The following is a 23,726-nucleotide window of genomic DNA, read 5'->3' as shown; positions in this document are numbered from 1 at the left end:
GGTCTCAATAACGTTTGCTACGCTGTATGCCTCAGAGTGTAGCTGGTCATCTTAACAATGCCGAAGACAAACGAACAGCCTGGGGCCACGCTGCTTCATCTCCAATGTGCTGAGCCGAGGGGCAGACAGCCAGACCACATCCCGCTTCAGCCACCATTTCAATTCGGGCTGAAGCAGCGACGCCAACAGGTGTGAAGAGGCAGAGTGTGAAAGCCAATTCTAACTTGGCTTGGCAGGGATCTGGTTCCCACCACAGACCTCAAGGAAGACCTGCAAGCAGGCTATGAAGCAGAGCAGAGGGCTAAGAATGGCTACCCATCTCTTGCTTCACGAAACAGAATGTAAACATGAACCCGAACCCCTCCCACCTGCTGCCAAGAGCCACTCACCTTTGTTCTTCTTTGTAAGGGCCTCTGCCTGTTCCCAAAGGTTAAAGGCCTTAAGGACGTGGGATGTGATGGTGACATAGGATGAGGTCATGTTATGGATGGTGACTGGAGTAGTGACGGTGGCAGTCACCCCACTGCCCCCCAGACTGCCAGCACTTGACTGGGAACCGACAGAGCTGGCAGGAGAAGGCATTGGGGACAGCGGGGATGGGACGCCTGTGCTTCTGCAAGGATGGAGAGAGAGAGACTTGGTCAGTCACACCAACCAGCAGATGTCAGACTACTGTCTCTAGAACTGCAGCCTAAACTTCAGGGTATGCTCCCCAAAACTACAATCACTGCTCAGGTCTTTCTTTCAAGGCAGACCTGGAAGATGGGCCTGTGTTCCCAGCACTCTCATCTGAACTAAGCCTTGGAATCTCACAGAGCTGGGCACGGCTGAGCCTTGCTTCCCCGCTCAGGCCTGACTCAGAGCCGCCCCCAAACATCACTTTCTAGGCATTTATCTTGCTTTCCCTGGGTCTCAGCATCACAGAGGTGAAGTGTTTGCCCGACTCTTATAAACTGCTACTGAGTCAGTAACCACAGGCTGGGTACAGTGCCTGGTTCCGAGGCCCCAGGATGATGGCCTGGTCCCACAAGTTCACATGCTTCAGTTGGGGCCAGGGAGAGACAGCTCAATCACATAACCAAGATGCGGCAGAAGCTGCCGACACTCAAGAGGGAGCTGCAGAGGGTGGTGGCCCCTGCTGCTGTGAGGACTGTCACGAAGAGGCCACCCTTGCTAAATCACATGACTGACAGCGTGTGCTCTTGGACTAGCCTCCATCCAGGGCGGTTTGTGTTTGTTTGTACTATGAAGGCTTCACAAACTTGTGTCACCTTGCGCAGGGGCCATGCCAATCTTCTCTGCAGCGTAAGAGGCCGCATGAAGCCCCTCCTTTTCTGATTGCTGGAAGTGGGTCTGTATTATAGTTAATGTTCTCTAAAAGCAAGGCCCGGAAGAAGCGGCTCCCTGAGGAGCACAGACCAACAAAACAAGGGATGCATGCAGTGCTGCCTGACTCAGGACGTGAGATGGAAACCTCACGGGTTTGAGGCCAGCTTGGGCTACCGAGTGAGGGAGGCCCTGTCTTAGACAAAGCAAACAGTACTGGGCAGGACCATCAAGACACATTCCAACATTCATTTTGATCTCGAAACATTCTAAGGATTCTGCCTGTCTTCTTACAGCAAACGTGAGCAATTTCTGTTCACAGAATGTGTTGGGGGCAGCGGAGGAGATCTTGCTAGGCATGCACCACCAGTGTGGGTCCTGGAAATGGCCAAGGATACACGGGTCTAGAAAGCTCGTTTGTTGAAATGCCAGGAGGATTTATCAAAGCAAGGGAGAAAGAACAGCAGTTTCTGTTGCTGGTTTCCCCCTAGCACTCTTGTGACCTTAGATACTTAACATGCTTGAGTTGCTGACTGCTCGCTGCCTCTCCGGTCTCTGCAGTTACACTTCCCCATTAGCCACAGACTAACTTGCTACCCACAGCAAACCATGCCCCAAAATATCATTGTTTGTCTTGATTCAACAGAAAGGGCACAGTCTCAAACTCTGATTGCTGTGTACTAAAACTGTTCTATTATCGTTAATTTCTTTGTGTGGTGCAGAGATTAAAAACCAAGAGACCCACACTGACGCAGAAAGTCACTGCTCCAGAGCCCACACAGGCTTAGCCACTGCTATGAATCTCCTGCTGTTTCTGCCTTCACACCTGAACGTACACAACAAAAGATGCAGCTTAGGAGACTAGCTGGGGTCTTAGGCAACTCACTGGGAAAACCTTGGGATGTACCGACTGGCAAGTAAGAGGGGACCACTGTACCTTATATGTTATCAACCTAGATGTAGTTTATACCCGTTTCTCAGAAGGGCAGAGGTAGCTAATGGTTTAGGTTTAAAGAGCCAGTGCACATAAAGGTGAACTACATGATTTTTGAACAACCCAGTCACATACACAGAAGCAGGAGGTGAATGACTTGACTGTATCATTTAGCTGTATTTACACTTGCCTGGCCATGCATGGAGAAGGTGCCTGGGCCACTTTGGGAGAACTCTTGTAGTGGTCACTAAGAGTGCGAGAATACTTCATGACTATGTCTCTTTTACAGCGAAACATGGCCATGTTCAACAGGGACTGGCAACGCAAGCTGTGAATGAAAACAGAGGTTACCGTGAATTGTGGATGGCCTCCCGGTCAGAGTGCCCACTACGGGACACACTGCAATCAGCCCTTGTGAACCCGCTGGCTTCCCCTCTCTGGCGGGGTGGGGTGGGGTGGGGGGGTGGAGGGGTGTCCTCTCAAGCATCTCGCCACACCGTACACCGCCACCAAAAGTAAACAATGGCAGGAAAACAGAAGCACCAATATCACTTGAATCCTGAGACCACAGACGAGCCCAGCAGCCACTTTCTAATGGCCACAGCGGGTTCACCTGCCTTCTGCCACAATTCTCACTTCAAGAAAATAAATTAATCCCAGCACTGCTGAGGCAGGCAGATCTCTATACAGACCAAACCTGGCCTAAAACTCAGAGTTCCAGGATAGCATTTTCCTTTGATGAAAAAATTATCTACATAATGGCTATTTATACAACAAATAAAAATGTACAAACCATAAAACGGCAAATATCTTGTCTTGTATTGGCGCCGTGGTATCTGAGAAGGATTTCAGTGACATGGTGAACCTGCAGGGAGGGAGATACAAAAGCGCACGAGATTAAACAGGTCGGTCACAGGAGCCGGGCTGTGCTCGCTTCCCCTCGTGTCCTCCAGAGGGCATGAAGATGAGTGCAACACAGATGTGTGGGGGTTGAGAGCAACCACGAGCCAGCTCAGCAGACCTGGCCCCGAGCCTGCTCTCTCCTGAGACCAAGCTCGGCCACGTCCTCACTAAACCCTGATGAAGGGCAGGGAGCCCGCACTGGAGAAGACACCAATAGGAAACCTAAGCTGGGAAAGAAAAGTACCCCAGAGACTAGCAAAATGGCCTGGGTGTGCCCAGTCATCCTGTGTTCCCTCATCCACGACATACTTTAATTCAGGACAAGAAAAAAGTTTGTGGACCAAGCCAGAGCCTGGGTCATGACAGGGAGGTGCTGCCACTGAGCCGCAGGGCCCTCTCCAGGGCTCCTCCAGCTGTCTTCACATCCGAGGAGAGAGAGGGAGGTCTGCAGGGGGCAGAACACCCCAGTACTTACTTAATGAGGTCTATGGTTTCGGAGTACACCGAGTACGCAGACTTGGCTGAGCTTTCTGACTCCGTGGCCATCCCACACTCAATAAAAGACAGGATGGCTTCCAAATACTTGAAGGCCTTTCCAGCCTTGTCCGCCTGTGGGAGAAGAACACACATTCTGTCCTATAACTTCTCTTATGTCTTATGAGAGATGAAAGAATAAACGGAACAAGATGAATTAGCCATAGCGCTCAGCTCTGACCCTGTGAAAAGTGGCTTCTAGAAAAATTCACTAGGGAAAAGAAAGGAATTCTATATTAAGACAACTCTCAGAACTTCCCCAAGCACAAAGGGCACAGCCCTGTTAGTGGCTGCGATCCAGTCACTCCAGCATCTTAACAGTCACCAGTTTCTTTGTGGAGGTTGAGGCTTATCGTCTTATAGGCCTCTTATATAAAACATCTAACTGATCACTTGATGGCCCGGCAGACAATTAATCATCTTTGACATGGAAGTCTTTTGTCAGGACATGCCCGGAGCCAACAGGGACAAACTCTCAAAATCCCCTTCAAGGAAATATAAACAAAATCAGATATTGGTGGTCTGCCTAATCCTAAATACACATTCGGTCACTTGATCTTGCTGAGTGGCGCACAGCCAATTCAGCTAAGCAGAAGTGTGGCAAACAGCCCACTCTCTGCACGTGGCATATGACACACACTGAGCACAGCTGGCTAACACGGGCCAGCTTGTAGGTGGTGCTAACGCTTCCATTTGCTCTGTTCAGAGGGGAGGAAAACAGTAAATAAAGACACTTGTTGGAAACGGGGAGGCAGACAGATCCTCCTTAGGCTGCTCTGGGTTTCCTTGTGTTGTTGCTGTGCATTAGGGGTAGGGAAAGTGCTCTTCCCCTGCTACTGCTACCTGCATCTTACCACTAAGGGACAAACTGGAGTGTCACATACACATGTGCGCGCGCACACAAGCATGCACCTGCATTTCAGACACTATAGCTTTAAATATTTCAGAAGTAACTTAGTAATTTTTCCTACAGAGCATAAGCTCAAAAAGGTACTGACAGAAAAAAAATATGTCAAACTAGTACGTCTCAATGAGCTGTATAGGTTGTGACTAGTTTGCTTCATTGATGGGACTCTAATTCTCATTATTTTATTGCCACATATGTGGGTGTTTTGTCTGCATGTGTTTATGTGCACTGTGCAAACAGCTGTGCCTGCAGAGGCCAGAAGGGGGCGTCAGATCCTCCAGACCTGGAGCTGCCATGCGGTGGTGCTGGCAACTGAGCCTAGGTCCTCTGCAGGAGCAGCAAGTGCTCGTAAGTCCTGTGATGAAGCCTAGGACTCATAATTCTCAAACTTGTTCATTTAAAACAATTTCTCTTGGGGAATTTCCAATATTAATATTACCCTTGGTACATAAATGAAGTATCATATAACAATCATCCCATGCCCAGTTCCTTAAGTACTCTGTAAGGCTAACAATGGCATTCCTGTCACAATGCCCATCAATCTCCTCAAATAGTGCTAGAGGGGTCCAGCTGGAATTCCCCACTCGCGGGGAGGACAATGTAAAGGTGAAATACACTCCGAGTCCAGTTGTGCATTTCACTGCCCAGATGCCAAATGAACAGCTCTGCCGGGTCATGGAATGGATAAAAGATAGCAGCTAGGCATGGTGACACTCGCTGGTGACTCTAGAACTGAGAGGCTGAGGCAGGGCGGTGGCTACATGTCTGCAGCCAGCCTGGGCTGTATAAGATCTTGCATAAGAAGCAGAGGAGGGCAATGTTACTCAACCATGGGGAGGGTGGCCATATGCAGGTCACCAGTGGAAGCAGCAGGTCCTAAGAAAATTTGTTACAATGGGATGCAGTTGGTACAAATCAGGGGGTCCTGACCCACCGGGGAAAAGAAGATGCAAAGAGCAAACCCAGATTCCTTGGAGTATTACAACTGTTTGACTAAAACAGTCAAAAGCTAGCAGTGTCTAAGGTCGAGCAAGTTTTGGGTATCTGCCTATGGCGCAGAGCAGTCGCCCCCAAACCTGAAAGAGTCCCAGGGCTGCAGCGTCTTGGAAAGCAGGGAAGAGGCAGCTCAAGCGACACGCTTGGCACAGGCAGAGCTGCCCACATGCTGGGTACAGGGTAGTGTCAGTACTAGGACCAAGGGGGCTTGCCACCATCCCTCACAGCACCAAGCATGGGAGCTCACCAAGGACCATTTTATCTGATAACAGGGGACCTGCAGCCTGGGGTAGAAAGGCATATGCCAAAGTCCCGGTCGGTGGCCCAAAGGAGGCAACTGAGTCAGAGCCAACAGGTCTAGCTGGGAGTCTTCAGGAGCAATCTGTCCAGAGTGCCTTCCAGGAAGCTAATGAGATGTCTCAGCATGCAAAAGTGCTTGCTGCCCAACACGGTGACATGGCTGACCCCTGGGACCTACCCACGGGGTGGACAGAGAGCTGGCCTCTGAGAGTTGTTTCTGATTGCGGCACAACCCCCACCCCAACAAATGTGAGACTCAGGGTGTGCACATGTGACCCCACCAAACAGCATGCTGCAGGACGTAAGAACACACTTCATGTCTACAGTTAACAGCAAACCATCCCCTTCCAGAAGTTCAGCAGCTCACAAAAGTGAGGATGGGAGGCTTGACAATTAGGGGAGTCAGTCGAAAGTAAGGATGTTTATAGTCTGCAGCTGACACTGCCTTCCAATGGCCAGCTATCTCCTCGGGTCAGTGCATAAGATGAACTAGGCTTCTTCACCTGGCATAGTGTTTAGGGTGGACACAGACTGAATTAATAGTCAGTCATGTTGTACATCTTAAGGACTGATTGAGTGAGTGAATTGAGAGAGAGAGAGAGAGAGAGAGAGAGAGAGAGAGAGAGAGAGAGAGAGAGAGAGAGAGAGAGAGAGAGAGAGAGAGAGAGAGAGAGAGAGAGAGAGAGCGAGCATTCATACATCATACATTAAACCGACATCCCAGAGATGAGCTTGCACTCAGGCAGTTTTAAGTCTGTACACAATTGATCAGACTGAACAATTCCCCCTCAGGCCTCACTCCTGCTGCTGCCCCCACCCCAGAGCCCCTGCACACAGTCGTCCTACCTGCTGCCCCATCCCCCACACATAAACACTCCATGGTGTGCAATACGGCAGAAGGAGACCACAGTTTTTCCCCTTAATCAGAGACTGTTTAACCAAGGCCATAACCAAGACTGACCATTGCCTCTGCTTTGCACTTCAACTTTTTAGCCTCCTTCATGTGAAAATCAGCTTGCTGTCTGCAAAAAGTAAACAGAAAAGGCAGATGTGAGTCTAAACCTAAAGTGACTACCTGGGGCAAAAGATGATGAAACAGAGGGGAACTAAAGGGTGGGACAGGGAGAAAGCAGGGGGGTGGGGTAGGGGGTGGGGCGGGGTGGGGGTGGGGGGGGTGGAGCTCACCTGTCAGACTTCACTTGTGACTTCCCTGGTTTACAGTTACCATTTGGCAAAGAAGGCACTGGGAAAGGGTTTGCAGCCTCTCCAGAAGACCCCTTTAAAACACACATACATCACCCTTTCAGGGACAGGACCACTACCCTGGCAGCAACGGCCCTCCAAAGCCCAGGGTAGCAGGGTTCCCAGGAAGTCAACAGCAGTCGGCTTGGTCCAGCATTTCCCGAGCTACAGACTTAACTGGAGCTACAGGAGAAGAGCAGGTAACCCAGCAAAGCCTGCCCTCCCCCAGCACGACCCGGGCTAACTGGAAGCCAGGCCTCCCAACTTATTTCCTGTTATGACCAATAACTGAAGTATTTGAGATTAAAGTTCCAAATGAAGAAGTGAACTAGCTCATTTCTTTTTTTCTTTTTCTTTTGGGGGGGGGCGTTGAGGCAGGGTTTCTCTGTAGCTTTGGAGGCTGTCCTGGAACTCGCTCTGTAGACCAGGCTAGCCTCAAACTACAGAGATCCTTCTGCCTCTGCCTCCCAAGTGCTGGGATTAAAGGTGTGCACCACCAACACCCAGCTGAACTAGCCCATTTCTTAAGCCAAGCATCTAAACATGTGAAAATAATGCATGATGAAAGCTAGTGTGATTTTTCTCTGGTTCACTTTAATAGATGACCCCTCCCCCATTAGCTCTTTAAAAGCAACTCGAGGTTGTCATCCTAAAACAGACAGATGTCCTGAGATTGGCAGGAGAGAGCCCAAAGACCACACGCATTCTGTCAGTGCCACTGCTTACTTTGTGTTCAGTGCCCCGAGCCTGCACTTTTCTGTGCTTGGGGACGGAAGAGTCCTTACAGTTGCTCTTGGTGCTGCTGGCACTTTTGGGAGGGTCCTGACTACAGGAGTCTGCATCCGGCTTTGACCTCTTGTGTGCAGTTTTGGTTGACTTCTGGGAGGACGAGGAGGAGGAGGACGACGACGACGACGACACAGGTGGTGGAGGAAGCATGTCCTTTCTTGAGGACTCCGAGGAGGGCCTGGGTGTCCTGGAGAGCAATAGTAGTCACAGCAGAATCCACATCACACTTTGCCATTTGTTTACGGAAGGAGGAAATGGTCAGGGGCACCAAAGACTGCAGTGTCACAGAGCCTGAAACTATGGTCAGGGGCACCAAAGACTGCAGTGTCACAGAGCCTGAAACTATGACACAGAGGGGCCAGGTTCTAGGGACATCTGATGCTCTGTAAGACCTAACTCGAAGTTAGTAACCAACTGTGGCGTTTCCACTCAGCTGAAAGATTCCCTGACCATTCCCATCTCTCACCTATCTGTATCTTAACCAGACAACAGGCAAGCTCACTGCTGCCGCCACATCTGCCACTCTCCTGTATCTGGTGGCACGCACCCCCTGCCCATCCACACCCCCAAGGAGCATTTGTGATGCACTCTGTTTGCCAAAGTCTCTTGTGAAACAATTTCTTGCGTAAGCCTGAGAGAAGTCACACCATCTTGACACTGCTACTGTCATCTGTCATTTCTCTCCCACCCAGACACGTGAAGGCCACGTAGTTCTCACTGGACTCTCTAAGGCAGAGCTCTGAACCTGAGCTATCCCACGTCCAAGCAAGACCCAGTAGGAACTCCAGGGCTGTGAGCAAGTTTTACCCATTTCCCATCCTGCTTAAAACAAAACAAAACAAAAAGGAACATATAGTGCTTTTCTTCTCTGCCCCTGTGCCCACACAGTTCTAGGGGTTAAGTCTAGGACCTCACTGCATGCTGTAAGTGCTCCATACCACTGAACTGTACGCTGACTCTTATTTTCTCATAGGGGGAAAAATCCAGGCGAGTGACGGCTGGGTGGCAGAGCACGTTGCTTAGCGGGTACAAGGCCCTGACTACATCCTCAGCACCACTAAAAAAGGGGGTCTCAGAGAAGAGAAACCCTCGGCGTCTAGGAAGTGCTCCTTAGTGGTTTGCTGCCAGGCAGGGGGCTGTGGATTCTCATGGGACATTCGTGGATGGGACCCCACGAATGAACACACTGGCTCAGAACCAGTCACTTTCACAGTGCAGGAGAAAGCCTCTGTCCTGTCACCACCAGAGGCTAGGCATCCGTCCCGGGGTGTTCCCAACCGCCGTACTCACTTGGTTTTGGGGGGTTCCCTGTGGGAAGGTGAAGATGAAGCACAGTGTGACTGGACGTCCTTCTCCAATTTGATCTTTTTGTTTGCATGGTCTTTTTCTGAGTCACCCTGTTATTGGAAGCCAAGAAGCACAGCCGAGTGTTAGCAACCTCCATACAACGGGAGGGGGACACCTGTGCAGATAGCAGCGCCGTCACTCACACGTCAGAGGCTGTGTGCAGTGCAGTGGAGAAAGCACTCTAAGTAATGGGCGTCGGTGTGATGCAGTCAACGTGCACATAATGGACATTGATCAGGACCTTCTCTGGGCCACCCCTGATGCTTGTGGGTTCCTCCACGTCACTCCTATACCTGTGTATATAGTCTTCCTTCTTTATGTCATTCGTGTGTGTGTGTGTGTGTGTGTGTGTGTGATATACCCTGGCTCCTACTTTGTCATCTATGTGTGTACATATTTCCTCTCCTACTTTATGTCATTCATATGTATGTGTGTATACATATATATACACACACAGCCATTCTCCTGCTCGCTCTCTCTCTCTCTCTCTCTCTCTCTCTCTCTCTCTCTCTCTCTCTCTCTCTCTCTCTCTCTCTCTCTCTCACACACACATACACACACACACACATACACACACACACACGGAGAGGGGGTTTGTCTGGCTGTAGTGTAGAACAGGCTGGCCTCAAACTTAGAGAAATCCATCTGCCTCTACCTCCCAAGTGCTGAGATTAAAGGTACGTGCTACCATACTCAAGCAATTATTATATTTTTAATTCTAGGTTCTTCATAAGACAAACCATGTGGGATTTGTCTGAGTCTGGTTAATTTCTATGACTTCTAATCCCATCCATTTCCTGAAATGACACGATTGCATTCTTCTTTGTGGAGAAGTAAGAGACTCCAGGATGTTCTAACTTTGATGTGGTTTCTATTGAGACATATTTGGCATGAATAAAGGCCATTCTTCATACTAAGCAGGGAAGGTGTCAAGAATAACAGATGACAGAGGGCATGGACCCTCCAACACACCATCATGTTTCCAAATATTTAAAAGCATTATTATTATATGCAGGGACTGAGCAAATGAACAAAACAAAGACTAGTAAAGCATGGTATCCACGCTGCAAACGTGGGGTGACTGTGGCATCTCCCCTTTCCTTGTAAGACCAGCTACTCACAAAACTACTTTATGTTTAATCCTCAGAGTCCAATACTTAACAGTCTTCTCCAGTGAAGACTAAAGTGTTGTTGAGAAAGAAATGAGCTGGATGTGCCCTGGATATCCTACAGAAACAGCAGCATATATATGTGCCACATACAAAAATGGGTCCTTGGGGTTCTAATTTTCTGCCTTCTGTTGTGTCTTCAACCTTCCTACCCCATCCCCAGAAGAAATAGGTTTTTATTTTTCAAAGGAACTTGATTAAGGGACTGGAGATATAGCTGTCTTGCTGAATCTGTGAGTTCTAGGTTGAGTGAGAACTTGTCTCCAAAAAGAAAGAAAAAAAGTAGATCCTGACTGGGGAAGAAAGCCAACATTGAGCTCTTCAGACAGACAGACAGACAATTGGTTAAGTGACAGAAGCATGACTTCAGTGGGACTACGGAAGGAAAAGGAATTTACACGAAGATTTAAGTAACTTAGAAGAGCCCATTTATATAACTAAAATGTAAAATGCATTTAATTATTAAAAGAGCAAATGTTCATGGCAAAAACTATTCCCATGTGTCATTGACATCACACACACACACACACACACCCCACCCTTGCCAAAAAAAAAAAAAATCACACAGGATGGTATGGTGGCCTCTTCAGCTGGGACATTCAGAACAGCATGTTCTCTCTAGCAGATGGTGTGTGGTGACATTATGAGTAAGAGTCCCTCATCTCCAGAGCACTGAGAGCAAAGCTCTTGGCTGTGAGTTCCCTGACCTAGAAATCTGGGACACACAGTCAGTCCGGGACAATCCACAACCAAGCCCAGATCTTTGAGCTGTAAAGGAAGAAAGTGCTCCAAGGAACTGGGATTGGGGGTCCAGGTCTCACCACGCCTCACAGTAACTGGTGTGGGGTCCAGGTCTCACCACGCATCACAGTAACTGGTGTGGGGTCCAGGTCTCACCACGCATCACAGTAACTGGTGTGGGGTCCAGGTCTCACCACGCATCACAGGCAGGCAGGGGTCCAGGTCTCACCACTCTAGCATCCTCACCCCAAATCTCTCCAATGAGTAAGAACATACTAGTATGCACAGTGCCATGGAATACCCGCACACTACACGACCTGGTCCTGCTGAAAAAAGGGAAAAACTGTCTCCCTCCTCCTGGTGTCGTGCAGACACTTGTGCCCCAGAGTGTGCTTCTGTTCCTCTGTGGATGGTTTGTTTTGAAGTGGACTTGCCCAGGGAGGCACACAGAATGCTTGTTCTTACTAGCGTGGTGTGCACAGAAGTGAGTGTTCAGATGGAACACAGGTACAATACAAGATTGTAAGCCAAGGGAAGCAGCCATGACTGCAGGCCCTGAGCTCCTAGACTTGAACCTGGCTAGCCCAGAGTAAGCAAAGACTTGGAATAGTTTCAATACTAAGTACAGGGTACTTGATTCCCTAGGTAATACTACTAAAACTGTCACTAGCTTCCTTTTCCATTTTTATGTGGCTAATGAAAACTCGTCACAAAGTTGGTTTACTTCCCATCTTCCTGGGCAGCACCAACCCACCCAGCTTGCCAGAGGTGATCTGTACGCTGGGCTCTACACTGGTCTTTCCCTCGCTTCTTTTTAGTTCTTTAAATTGGGCATTTCACAGATAGTGCATTTGTATTTGTCCTCAAAGGAGACCTTGCTGGGGACCCTTCTTCCCCTGGCACCCCCCACTTTCATGTTACATATGTTCTGTTACCCCCCACCCCGCCCCCCAAGAGCTCTTCTTCTGGCTCCTTCCAGGGTCTCACTGAAGCTTTAACTTCTCATTAACCAGCACAGAGAATGGATGACACACACGAAGCAGAGAGGATACAGACAAATCAGTTGTTGCAGCCGGGCGGGGGTGGTGCATGCCTTTAATCCCAGCACTCGGGAGGCAGAGGCAGGCAGATCTCTGTGAGTTCCAGGCCAGCCTGGTCTACAGAGTTCTAGGACAGCTGGGTCTACACAGAGAAACTGTGTCTTGATAAAACAAACAAGGACAAATCAGCTGTGGCTCTGTGTAAGAGCTTACTGAACATGCATGAGGACGTCAGTTCAAATCCCTAGAACCCACATAAAAAAGCCAGGCATGATTGTGTGCATGCCCCATGTGTCCCCAATGTTGTAAGGATGGGGAAGAGGCAGGAGGATTGCTGGAGTTAGGTGGCTGCCAGAATTGATTTCAGTGAGAGACCTTGTCTCAGGAATATGGCAGAGGGTGATGCAGCAGGGTATTCGCCATCCTGTTCTGGCCTATGCACAGATGCACACATCTGTGTATAAATGGGCATACACCGCACATATCCACACACACACCCCTCCCACCCCCATACAGACACACACTAAGCACATACATACACAGAATTGCAACCATTGCTAGGAAAGACTGGGAAATGAGGTAGGAAAGCCTAAAACCATGACTAAAATGCCCCAAGTTCCATGCCACTGTGAGCATAAGCCAGAAGCAGACTCTTAATGGTGAAATTCAGAAGGGAGGGGTGCTGGTGTCACAAGACGACTTCAGTGTCATCGTGCTCAGAGGAAGGGTAGCACCCAACACATCCCTGGTTGAGAGGCAAAGATTATAATGAAAAGCTAAAGCAGAATTTCTGCCATGGATGCAGTAAACCCCATAGTACCTGTTTGTGCTAAAACTTCCTGCCACCCGAAGGCCCCAGGGCTTAAAAGGCTGCACAGATACAGTTCACAAACACTGCAACAAAGTGACAACTCTACATCTGGAGAAAACTAAGAATTTCCTTACAGGTGAGATGCTAAAACATGAACCTAAACAGAAGGTATTTCCAGGCAGTTTATGATGCAAAAAGAGGGGAGGCAAACACACACTGTCCAAACCCTGAAGTCCAGAAGGGAATGAGAGTCCATTTCTGTTGGCTATATTCATGTTGTGTGGGATATGCTTGGTATCACAACAAGTCACATACATACCACCTAAACACACAGCAAGTACGTTTCAGACAAGATGCTCTTCACCAGCTGACTGTAACTGGAGCCTGTGCCAATTAGAGACACAAGAGGAGCCGGCACACAGGACATCAGCTTCAAGGCAGGTAAAAATGCTAGGGTTTACATCTCACCCGGATCATTACCTTTCTCTTGGTACTCCAGACCGCAGGAACACGGTACCCAATACCTAACAGAAAGGCCGCCAGCAAAGGCTCCACTGCCTGCTCCCTGAGCACTGCGCACTGCACACTTGGAAGCGGCCTCCTGTCTGGAAAGGCCAGGCTTCCCCCAGAGAGGTAATGCTGTCTGTCAACCAGAACGTAAACTAAGAATGGCCTCCGGGTGATGTGCCAAGTGCTACTCCACCTACAGAATGGGAGGCCCTCCCTCCTGGGTGGACAGTGGCCTGGCACCTGCCTTGCACTGGCTCATCCTGAGGGTGCCTTGCAGTTCAAAGGAAACCGAAGGCAGATGACAGTAACTCGGGCTCTGACTTGTGGAAGGACGCTGGGAGCTTGGCTTGGATGGTGTAGACGAGGATCTGAGGAGGAAGCTAGGGTCCTGGAGAAGGGGTATGCATGGGCACAGACTGGCAGCATGGGGCAATGGAGGCGTGAAGCCAGAAGTACACTGTAACAGCCCTAGTGAGTAGAGTCACCAGAGTCAGAATATGGATCTTGGACTCTGTGACGCTCCAGAATCTTCCCAGGATACATGTGTGTACACAAAAGGATGAGTGAGGGAGAGGACAGACCAGGAGACAGGAGGAGTGCATCTACTGGGCAGCCATGAGAGTCTCGAGAAGAAAGCACTATGAGAGAGGAAAACAGACCAGCTTTACCTCTCCCTCCCTGGCTAGGCAGACAGACAGGTACCGATGACGGCTGCCACATGGCAGCCAGGTGGCAAGAAAGAAAACCTAGGAGACTTTTTAATAAATTCTAATGCATCCAATTTCGTACCCTCGACCTCTAAGGACAAAATCTGGGGTTACTAACCTGGCGGGATGAGGACAAGAAAGGACAATTGGCCTTTGGATGACAGAAGGCAGCAGTAACCATCCCAAGCATAAGAAACACTGCTTTTCCTGTCGCACACAATGACTTCTCTTCCTCTGTCCACATAAATAAAGGAATATATAGATACACTGATCCCCCACCAAAGGTCATGGCTTCTTGGTTACTAAATCAACTGTGTTAGAGCAAGGCTTCAGTGAACTCCTTCATTCCATCGATTTTTGTTAGAATGACCAGTAAGAAAGACTACCTACTTATTTAAACATACGACTGTAATCCCCACACTTGGGAGACAGAAGCAGAAGGGTCCTGGCCTCCAGCCAGTCTGAGCTACACAGCGAGAACAACACAACAATAGCAAAGGAACACCTGCTTGTTTGAGGAGAAAACTTTAAGTGAATGGATGAAATGAACCGGATGAACCGTCTTCTACAGAAAAGTGAGCACATAGTAGGACTCCACGTGGAGCTCCATGCTTGCTAGGGTGTTTCTAGGGTGCCTCCAATTCAGTTTTTCCTAACTTAGGAAAAGTGGGAGTTAGTACTTTAACTTCTAAATTGTCGTCAACATTTTGAGTGAGTACTCTTGGTGCAAATGTAGTACCTCAGTTTCTCCAGTGTGCCTCACGGACCATTCCTAATCCAGTTCCCTCAGGATGCCTTCATCACAGCACCATCCATCTTTCTCGTTGCCTGGCTTTCAGTCTGCACGGCTGAATCCAAGGCCCTACTAATGCTGGCGAAGTGGCCCACCCTGAGCTGCATGGCCGGGTACTGAATCCAAAGCCCTGATAATGCTAGTGAAGTGGCCCACCCTGAGCTGCATGGCCGGGTACTGAATCCAAAGCCCTGATAATGCTGGCGAAGTGGCCCACCCTGAGCTGCATGGCCGGGTACTGAATCCAAAGCCCTGATAATGCTGGCGAAGTGGCCCACCCTGAGCTGCATCGTGTCCTGCCACATGGTCTCCAATATTCTCATGAAAAGCCTTAATGACTGTGAATCTTCTTGAGAATTCTCGCTAAATTTCATCCAGGAGAGGGAGAAGTTCTGAGGGGCCTTTACATGAACTGCATAAATGTGAAGGATTTAGAAACTCTTAAATGTCCCTAATACATCGTTAGGAAGCCTTTTCTACTACTCACACTAGAAGGCCTTCACAATCTAAATTTGGGAAGAAATAGTCCCAAGTTAAAAGGAAGTTAGTTAGTATAACCTCTGCCCCAGAGCCAGGGAGGCCCGAATGGCGGTCACAGAGCTGACGCACAGAGTGGGTGACATACGCAATACCTCCCACCCTGATGTCCAGGAAGTAACATACTAAAGGACACATGACTCTGAGGGGTAAACACACAGCAGCTGGTGTTTTATTCACACCTACCTGAAAGCTTCTCAGTCAAGCTGCCAACTAATGACACACCCCAGGCAAGAATTCCTGGCTGCCTTATCCATACCAGCCACACTCGAGGAACACCTGAGCAATTTCTCTGCCCAAGCATCTGAGCTTTCGTGAGCAGCAACTGCGTAAAGGCTGCGCTCCATTGCTCCCAGCCCTGGGAGCATCGGGATTGCCTAGGAATTTCAAACTACCTGAGTGGGAGGGCCCCCTGCTGCCCCAGGTGACTACAATGTCAGGCTTGGGAGGTCTTCATTACAGCCAGGGTTTAAACCAATGGGTCCCACCTTGACCTGTCTCAGACAGATTTCCAAGCCAAATCTCTCGGTGCTGGCCAGAGCTTTGTGTGGACATAACCGCTTTGAGGTATGGTTGAAGGGAAGGTTTTTATTGTAGAGAGGAGGGGACCAAGAGTCATAAGAGCACATGGCCCAAATGGCAGGTTCTACAGGAGTCACAGCTAGGACTGGGAGGCCCATGAGCTGGAGAAGTTTAGGGTGGTGGGCAGGATAGAGCTGCGAGGAGACAGGACTCTGTAATGATGCCAAGAGAGCCTGCAGGACAGCATGCGAAGAGGCACCACAGCTAGCGTTTGTTCTCAGTTTCTTTTGGACCAGACACTTTGAAGAGCTCAATTAAGTGAACTCGATAATGCTCAATTAAGATGAGATCATAACTTCTCCATGTGCTGAACAAAATGTTTCCTGGGGTCTAACCAAAATGAGCTTCCCTTGGGCCATGCCTAAAGGTTCACCTTCCAAAGGGACAAGAGGGAGGAGCTCGCCTAGACCCTACTGAAGGCTGGGGATCCCTGACAACTCTAACAAGGCAGCACAGGAAACAAAGCTCCCCCTCCACTCCGGTGGAAAGCAGAAAGACAGACAGTGCCAGAGACCGTGTAAAACAAGCAGAGCTAAGAGAGGTGATGGAGGCTTGCTGGCAGGAGCAGGTAAACCAGTGTATCCTTGACACATGCTCTAAGATGGCAGATGCAGGAGCGCTTCTTCCTAAACAGGCCCACCACAATTCCTTTGTCTGAGAGAGACAGACGGGCAGACGGGGACGGATGGACGGACGGACGGGGACACACACACACACACACACACACACACACACACACACACACACACCTCATTCTGAAAGTTTTAAAATCTTTCTGGCCAGGTGGTGCAGACCTTTAATTGGGAGTCAGGAAGAGGCTGGTGATTTCTGTGGGTTTGAGATCAGCCTGTTCTACATACATGGCATGTTCCTGGACAGCCAGGGCTACACAGACGATCTCACCTCCACACACACCCCCAAAAGTCTTTTTTCTAGCTCAAACAGCATCTTCAGCAAGCACCTGAATCACCCCAAAGATGTGGTCACGCGCACTCTCATGTGTCCAACAAGCAGGTTCTGGAGAAAAGTCACCGTTTTCAGGGTGCTGGAGTCAGGCCGTATCTTTAAAAGGTGGAGAAACCAGTGGGGCCTCGGACATGACAGCAAGCTTCGTGGCCCTTCCCGGTATTTTCAATTAATGTTCCACAGCTGAAGGGTGCTAAATCTTATCCCTTGTCAGCAAGACAGTCGGCCCTGCTTGTGCTTGTGTGTCAAGATCTGGGCAGGCAGAGTGCCCCTGGGGAAACACTCCCTACTCTTACCTCATCACAAAGAAGCAAAAGAGAGAGAGAGTGAGCTAAAGCGCAACAATTTACAATAAAGACGACACTGTCCAAACTGGCGGCATGCCTACGTAATAAAAAAGTCTCAAGTGAGGCAGGTTTCCCATGAAAACTCAGATGCTCAGTCGTCTGCAGCTCAGCCCACTGGCTCACTTCACTCAAGATCTCTTACCCGTATGTTTAAACGGTCCTAGCAGCAAAGCATTCACAACACTATCATTCTAATTCATGGTTTCCAGGACAAAAGCATCACATGCCAGAGAGTGAGCTGTGATCTCTGCACACACTGAAGGCTGCCCTCAGAGTGATGCCTGGTGTGGAGAAAGCTTACCTCTTCCATGACTTGGGGCCCCTGACCCAAGTGACTGCCTGCAGAATGGGAAACAAGAGGGTGCAAGCCCCAGAACCCCAGAGAGCCAGTGAGGGCAAAGGCTTCGGGGATCCCTGGCCACGGCGTCCACTGCCAGGCAGGCATGCGTGGCCCTGCACTCACCTTTCTCTTCTTGGTGACTTTGCTGGAGGGGTCGCGGCTTCTCTTCTCGGTGTCCTGCTTCTTCGCAGCCGGCAGCTGCTTGTCGCCCACCTCCCTAGAGCGGCCCCCCTTCACGGAGGGCTGTGGGATCCTAGTGAGAAGGTCTAGGGTTATCTTCACCACCAAGCTCGTTGGCGGTGGAGCGTCCCTGAGTGGCGAGAGCAACTTGGTGTCTCTCAAGGGTAACAGGAGTCTGTCTTTGCGGCCATCCTCCTGGACAATCACAGCCTGTCGGCAGCCGCTAGTCCTGCTGCTGCTGCTGCTGCTGCTGCTGCTGCCACCGCCGCCGCTGCCACCCCTGCTGCTGGGAAGGGGGCCTTGGCTCTGAGTCAACGAGACAAGGGCAAAGTGCTCGGGGTTCCTGTCCCCAGCATTGTCCTTTGGGGGCTGAGGGCCTGACAGTGTCTTGGAGGGGGCCGGGGAACTCTTGTGTTTCCTCTTCTCGGTGGGGGTGGGCACAGCTGCCTGCGGCTTGGGCACGGCGGCCGGCGGCTTGGGCACAGGAGCTTCAGGCTTAGGCTCCCTGTTGCCCACAGCTCGTGGCCTGCCTTTCGTCTTCACCTTGGGCTTGTCTTTGGGAGTCTGCTCTTTCGAGACATAGGGAAGGGATCCTGGTTCACTCTCCGCCTGTGAGCTGGCCTGGGGCTCTGCCTGACCAGAGCCCTTGGCAGGTTTTCTGGGTTGCTTGGTTCCGATAGTTTGCCGAGGTGGGGGCTCCTGTTGGGCGGGGGATTTCTGGCAGCCCCTCTTCCCAGGCTGGGGCCCCTCGGCGGGACCTCGTGGAGCTTTGCTGGAACTCTTGGGGGCAGGGTCTTTGGACTCGGGGTGCTGCTGGTCAGTGGCGCAGTCTCCATCCTTACTTTCCTGGCGCCAGCGTGGGGACTCTGTGCTTCCCCGACCGTCGAGGGGCACCGATGGCTGGCTGACTTTGGTCAACCAGTTGTCCAGCTGCCATTTGTTTGTTGACGGAGGCTCAGGCTAGAAAACCAGAGAGAGAGAAGTGTTAACTAACCGGTGTTGGTAAACTATTCTTCTCTGTTAGCAGTCCCCTTCAATTCACAAACCAGAAGTCTGTAACCGTTCTTAAAACAGGCTTGAACAATTTTGCAATTTGAGAACTTCACCTAATAGATACTAACTAATAAGCAACTGGCAACTGCTAAGACACCTTTGTGGTATGTCTTTTGTACCGATGTCTAATTATGATAGAATTTGAACAGAATGAACACACTTTGACTTGTAATGTAGGAGATGAGGAATAAAAAGAACCCTTTTTTTCCAACTGATAAACACTTATCTAACACCTACTTTCTCTTATTTACTTAAAAACAGTAGTTTATATGTGATGGGATTACCAGTCTAACATAGAGATCTGATTTCCAAACTTTACCCAGATAGTTATGTCACATTAGCAGGGACTAGTCCTTCCCACTCTTTAGGGTAGACACAGCACCTTTTACTACAGGCAGCCAGGTCTAAAGCTGCATCTCTTCCTAAGCACAAAGACAAGATCCACAACAGACAGGAATATTGATTATTGGCCAAATAACTGATAGGGCAGATCAACAGAAGTCCTTAAATCCTCCTGTGAGTGAACTCTTGCTGCTAAATTAACTGTTGACGCATGCCATGTCATGGAATATGTGGCCATCCTACACACACACACACACACACACACACACACACACACACACACACACACACACACACACACTTACTTGTTGTTTTGATTTTCCAAAACAGGGTTTCTCTGTGTAGCCCACCCTGGCTGTTCTGAGACTTGGCTCTGTAGACCAGGGTGGACTCAAATTCACAGGCATCCACCTGCCTCTGCTGGAATTAAAGGTATGTGCCACTACTGCCCAACTTTTATATTGATTTAATATTTTACTTTGTAATTTTTATTATTCATCTTTAATGTTTTTATTCTGCTTTATAAATTTATGCAGTGTATATTAATTATATTGGGGGTACAAATGGCCAGAGGAGAGTGTCAGATCCCCTTAGAGCTGGAGTTTTAGGCCACTGTGAGCAGTTGGGTGCTGAGAACCTACGTCAGGTCCCCTCCAGGAGTACTGCATCTCCCAACCACCAAGCCATCCCTCTATCACTATGTGGCATCCTTACTTGAATTACAGACTATATGGGAAAGTGCCAGTTGATAGAGTCAGTGACAATTATATTTTTAGAAGACACCAAACATGACTGGCTTGCTCTGTGTTTCCCTCTTTCCCCAAGATCCACTCTTAGTAGTGGCTTCCATGAATAGTTAACTCATATACAGACCACCAGAGCACTAACTGAAAGTATTACGCATGAGATCTAGCTGATTAGATCATGGAGAAGAGCCACACAGTAGGTTGAACCTAATACAATTTTCTTAATTGAATTTTAGCATGCCGGGGAAAACTGGAAGCCTAGTGCCCAGTAGGCCAGCGCTCTATCACTGCCCTTTATCCTCAGCATCGCCATGGAAGTTTTTCAAAGGGAAAACAATTTTCCAAAGCGAAATACATCAAATAATCCAAATCTGCAAAACATGCAGGCCTAATACAAAGCATGTGCTGTGGATGCATTAGGTGAGGAGTAAGATGATCTAGGCTTTGTGTGCTCACAACAGAGTAACACCACAAAGAACCAGAGAAGTCAGGAGGGCTCCTGTAGGCAGACGAGGCTGGGCTCTTTCTGTTTACCCCACACAGCCCCTATGGTGACAGATCTCTTGTCCCGCCTCCAGCTTACACAAACTCACCCAGGTGCTCATTTGAATTTCAGCACGAGGGGAAGGAAGCCGACTACTATAATGTGCAGGGCATTTTATCACATGGAAATATAATTGTATTCGCTATTCTAACAAGGTAAGGTAGTTAAGAGTGTCGAATAACAGAGAGCTCCTTACCATATGACTTCCTATGTAGAAGACAGTGGTTAAGTGATCTGATAAAGCTGTAAGGCAGACAGTTTTATCAGGTTCAAACGCTTCCCACCATTCCTTGGGAAAGGCTGGGATAGATTGGTCAACACCTCTGACAGGATCCTCAGGACCCAAAGGAGGAGTCACTCCTGCAATTCTATCCCTAACACAGAGCAATACTGGGGTGCATTTAGTCATCCCTAAAAGGATATCCTGGTTACAAAAATAGCGTATTTTTACTTCCACTGTGGTCTTGAAGGTCCAGAAGGGAATCCTGTGGCCTGTTTCTACACAATAACCCTGAGTGGTGAGCCCAACGAGGAGAAAACGTAGACACAGCTCTTCCCCGTACCCAAATGAAGTTGCAAACGAGATGGCTGCTTAAGGCTAGGAATTATCTGTGTTGAGATGTTTGAATAAAAGATTTGGTTAAGTCAGAGTGTAACTTTAAAACAGAAGCACCAGGTGGGATTCAAGTTTGGCTTTTCGTTTTTGTCTTCCTTTTCCTCATGTACTCTGTTCCTCTCAATGGTGGTAAAACCTATAGACTGGAAGTAGGAGTGGCCTGAGTGTGCCTAAACATGGGCCCCTTGGGTCTCCTAACCTCTGGAAGTAACACATGTGTGTGTATTTTAGAATGAACTATGGTTCAAAACAAAGCTTTGCGGTATACGTATTTGCCTATATATTGCACAAACCTGATAACCTGAGTTTGATGCCTGGGGACCATGTAAAGTTGGGCAGAGACATCAGCTACTCAGTTGTCCTCTGCTCGTCTTCCTCAAGTGTTCCTCACACAAGTGTGCCCTCACAGACACACACTAAATAAATAAGCGGGCATGGTGGTGCTTTAATCCCAGCACGCAAGAGGCAGAGGCCAGCGGGTCTCTTCCAGCCTAGAATACAGAATGAGTTCCTGGCCACCTAGAGTCTCATAGAGACCTTGTCTCAAAATTAAAGATACAAGTGGGTGAGAAAGTTAGAGCTAGTATACGGTTGATTATATTGTCCATGTCACCCTCAGCTAAAAGGGTAAACTTTAGGAGATACTCATTTGAAAGGTGACAAAAAGTAGATAGATAACTAAGGGAAAATAAAGTAAAACTAAGACAACATATTCCCAAGAGCAAGCCCCAGTGCGGAACGCAGACCTCACAGGCGGAGACACAGCTTCTCCCCTGGGGTGATTTAAAAGACAGTGAGACAGGAACACTTATTCTGCACCTAGAAGTTCCAATCCACCTTGTTGGACTTTTGTTGGTTTGAGCTTTGGGGAGCTAGGGTAGACCATGTAGCCCAGGCTACTCTCCAGCCTCAGGTTTCTCAGAGCCAGGTTCACAGGCACATGCTGCCCAGCGAGCTTTAATCCAGTCATTGTTTGATAACTGAAACATAAGTTTACTTATAACAAATGAGATTAAATCACTTTTCTATTTTTCATTTTCTTTTTGGAGACATTAGGGATTGGACCAAGGACCCTAAGAATGCTACAATGCCAACAAGGATTTTTTTGTTTTCTGACAGGGTTTCTCAGTGTAGCCCTAGCTGTCATGATGGCCATGAACTTACAGAGATCCATTCACCTGTCTCTGCTCCCAAATTCTGGGATTAAAGGCATGTGCCACTACCATCCGGCAGGAAATTTCTTTTTTATGTAATTATTTTTAAAGGTTTCAATTATACAGCCAAAGCGTTTAACTTAATCTGTTTTGAATTGAACTGGTTTTATTGAACATTTTCTATTAATAATGTAACAAGCACACATATTTTCCTTACTGAAGATGAAGTGCAGAGCTGAGGATTCCATTCAGTGGCAGAGTACATGCTAAGTATGCTCGACATTTTCACGTCCCAGTACCAAAAACAACAAAATCACCTGCCACAAAGCTCTTCTGGTGAACACCAACATGCTCACCCCCCTCCCTCCTAAGATCCAGAGGGATCATTTCACAGCCAGTGCCACACAAGGAACACAGAGGCCCACGTGCTGTGTCTGAACTCCAGAAGACACTTCAGATGCAGTTAATGCCGATCCATGTCCATGCATTATACAAAACTCAAAAAGGAAAACCGGAGGACACCCCTAGGTGCTTGGGCTGGGCCAGGCAGAGTCCCGCCTACCAGCCCTGGACTCCCTTCCTCAATCTCAGCTGCCCTCATCCAGGCCCTGAGGCCACAGCCTGCTCTCCAGGGTGTCCAGTTGCTGCTCTAGTTGAACTACCATCTCTCAGAGATGAACTCAGAAAACTTTAATGCTGTCTTATCAAAAGGCCTCATTTCCTGGCATTCTAATCTTAAATACAGAGACAGTGCTCTCTGTAAAGATTGGTCTCATCCAGTAAAAAGACAGTAAGAATGCCTTCCCTTCTCATGAGCTCAGTTTTAATACTGCTAGCCGGGTTCTGAAGGCATGTAGTAACCTTGTTAGCTCTTACAGACAGTTTCTGGTGTGTAACCAATCAGCACATACGTGAACTCTCTAGTGAAAACATAGTTCTCATGTCTTCCGGTGTTACTGCTTGTTCATCTTTGTGGTACTTCCAAAGTGGGTGCCAACACACTTGGTTGTCCCTACATTACCTGGCCAATCACTTTGCCACCAATTTACTGCACGGCATTTAGTGGTTCAAAAACAGAACTGATGACTTGCTTCAAGCTTACGTTTCTTCGTTTTCTTTAACTCACAGGTTTCTGAATTATGAAAGAACTTTCACTGACACTGATACAGTAACCTAGTTAAAACAAGTTTCCCTTCTCAATAGAAAAGACAGAGTGCAAACACTCTTAGGGAGCCACACTGAGCAGCTGCAGAGGAATCTGTCATGTCTG

The 23,726-nt window shown here is 48.7% G+C and overlaps 1 protein-coding gene across 2 annotated transcripts in view; it reads right to left on the bottom strand.

Moving 5' to 3' along the window:
* The window catches only part of Aff1 (AF4/FMR2 family member 1), a 162,697-nt gene that overhangs the window by 4,814 nt on the left and 134,157 nt on the right, over nucleotides 1–23,726 (bottom strand). For both annotated transcript variants that reach the window (XM_013117978.3, XM_013117979.3), the window contains 9 exons: nucleotides 17,945–18,961; nucleotides 9,222–9,328; nucleotides 7,869–8,118; nucleotides 7,086–7,177; nucleotides 6,862–6,922; nucleotides 3,639–3,772; nucleotides 3,054–3,125; nucleotides 2,451–2,588; nucleotides 390–613 (listed from right to left, as the gene is read on the bottom strand). In XM_013117978.3, coding sequence (XP_012973432.1) covers nucleotides 390–613; nucleotides 2,451–2,588; nucleotides 3,054–3,125; nucleotides 3,639–3,772; nucleotides 6,862–6,922; nucleotides 7,086–7,177; nucleotides 7,869–8,118; nucleotides 9,222–9,328; nucleotides 17,945–18,961 — 2,095 coding nt within the window. The remainder of the gene's footprint in view (nucleotides 1–389; nucleotides 614–2,450; nucleotides 2,589–3,053; nucleotides 3,126–3,638; nucleotides 3,773–6,861; nucleotides 6,923–7,085; nucleotides 7,178–7,868; nucleotides 8,119–9,221; nucleotides 9,329–17,944; nucleotides 18,962–23,726) is intronic.

This window comes from Mesocricetus auratus, unplaced genomic scaffold, assembly GCF_017639785.1.
Source record: "Mesocricetus auratus isolate SY011 unplaced genomic scaffold, BCM_Maur_2.0 Super-Scaffold_100006, whole genome shotgun sequence".
Classification (NCBI taxonomy): Eukaryota; Metazoa; Chordata; class Mammalia; order Rodentia; family Cricetidae; genus Mesocricetus; species Mesocricetus auratus.
The sequence above is the reverse complement of the archived record's forward strand: the minus strand, read 5'-3'. Positions and strand labels throughout refer to the sequence as shown.